This window comes from Branchiostoma floridae, chromosome 4, assembly GCF_000003815.2.
Source record: "Branchiostoma floridae strain S238N-H82 chromosome 4, Bfl_VNyyK, whole genome shotgun sequence".
Lineage (NCBI taxonomy): Eukaryota > Metazoa > Chordata > Leptocardii > Amphioxiformes > Branchiostomatidae > Branchiostoma > Branchiostoma floridae.
In genome coordinates, this window is record NC_049982.1 from 18800923 (window position 1) to 18802009 (window position 1087).

The window sequence follows — 1087 nt, forward strand, 5'->3', positions numbered from 1 at the left end:
GATAGTAGCAAGTAGTGAAAGTACATGTGTAGTTGGGTGGTTGCAAAAGTGGCACTACTATAGAAGTCATAAGTGAAGTGCCCAACTTGGTAAATAATACCAGTCTACCACACTAGTGTCTTTTTAACTACACAATCGTTGAACTTTCTTGAATACAGGAATGAATGATTTGTTGTCTATGCTACAATTTTTTGTCGCTTCAATTCTTATTACATCTTATTACATAGTTTATGGTGTCTATTTTAAGAATTCAGCCCTCTTTTTGTACCCATCTCGTTTTCTCCCTAACTCTTTTTTTTTGCAGTCTGCAAAGGATGTCATCCATAAAACATTTACTTGCTGCGGCCTTAATATTCTTTGTTGCATTGCAAGCAGGCCTGCATTTAGGCAAACAATGCCAGGGATTCTTCTTCTTGTTATGGCATATATATATAAATATATATATATATATATATATATATATGTATCAGTGTTATGCCTACTTGCCGTGCAGTTGCCTCTTGTATACCCAGCCTTTGGGCACAATGATAGGTGTAACCTAACTTATCAAAACATCCGGCTTGTCTAAAACGTTGCCTGTGAAATCTCCTGACCTGTTTCACAGTCATCTCCTGTATATCCTGCCACGCATTCACAGGTATAACCGTTGACTCCGTCCGTACAGGTACCGCCATATTGGCAGGGATCAGAAGCACACTCATCGATATCTATAACAGCAAAGACAATGGTAGATTTTGTTACAAAATAATCAGTGTTAACTCTGATTTCAATTTCAATGTCATTTTTAACATTTACGTTTTCATACCTAGACAGAATGATCTCCTTTCGGAGTGTCAGGCAATGCTATGACAAGATGTTTCTATTTACATATATTTTTCAATAAGTCAGGCAAAGACAATCACGGTTATATACTGTAAAAGTACATGTGTGGTTGGATACTTGCAAGAAGTGAAAGTACATGTGTAGTTGGGAAGTTTCAAAATAAAATGGCACCACTATAATAGAAGTCATGAGTGAAGCTGTCAACTTGGTAAGTGATACCAGTCTACCACAATAGTGTCTCTTTTCTACACTATAGTTAAACTTT

At 36.5% G+C, this 1087-nt stretch overlaps 1 protein-coding gene across 5 annotated transcripts in view; it reads right to left on the bottom strand.

Moving 5' to 3' along the window:
* LOC118414025 (fibropellin-1-like) overlaps positions 1–1087 on the bottom strand; it is a 46259-nt gene that overhangs the window by 22703 nt on the left and 22469 nt on the right. For all 5 annotated transcript variants that reach the window (XM_035817753.1, XM_035817755.1, XM_035817752.1 and 2 more), the window contains exon 18: positions 594–707. In XM_035817753.1, coding sequence (XP_035673646.1) covers positions 594–707 — 114 coding nt within the window. The remainder of the gene's footprint in view (positions 1–593; positions 708–1087) is intronic.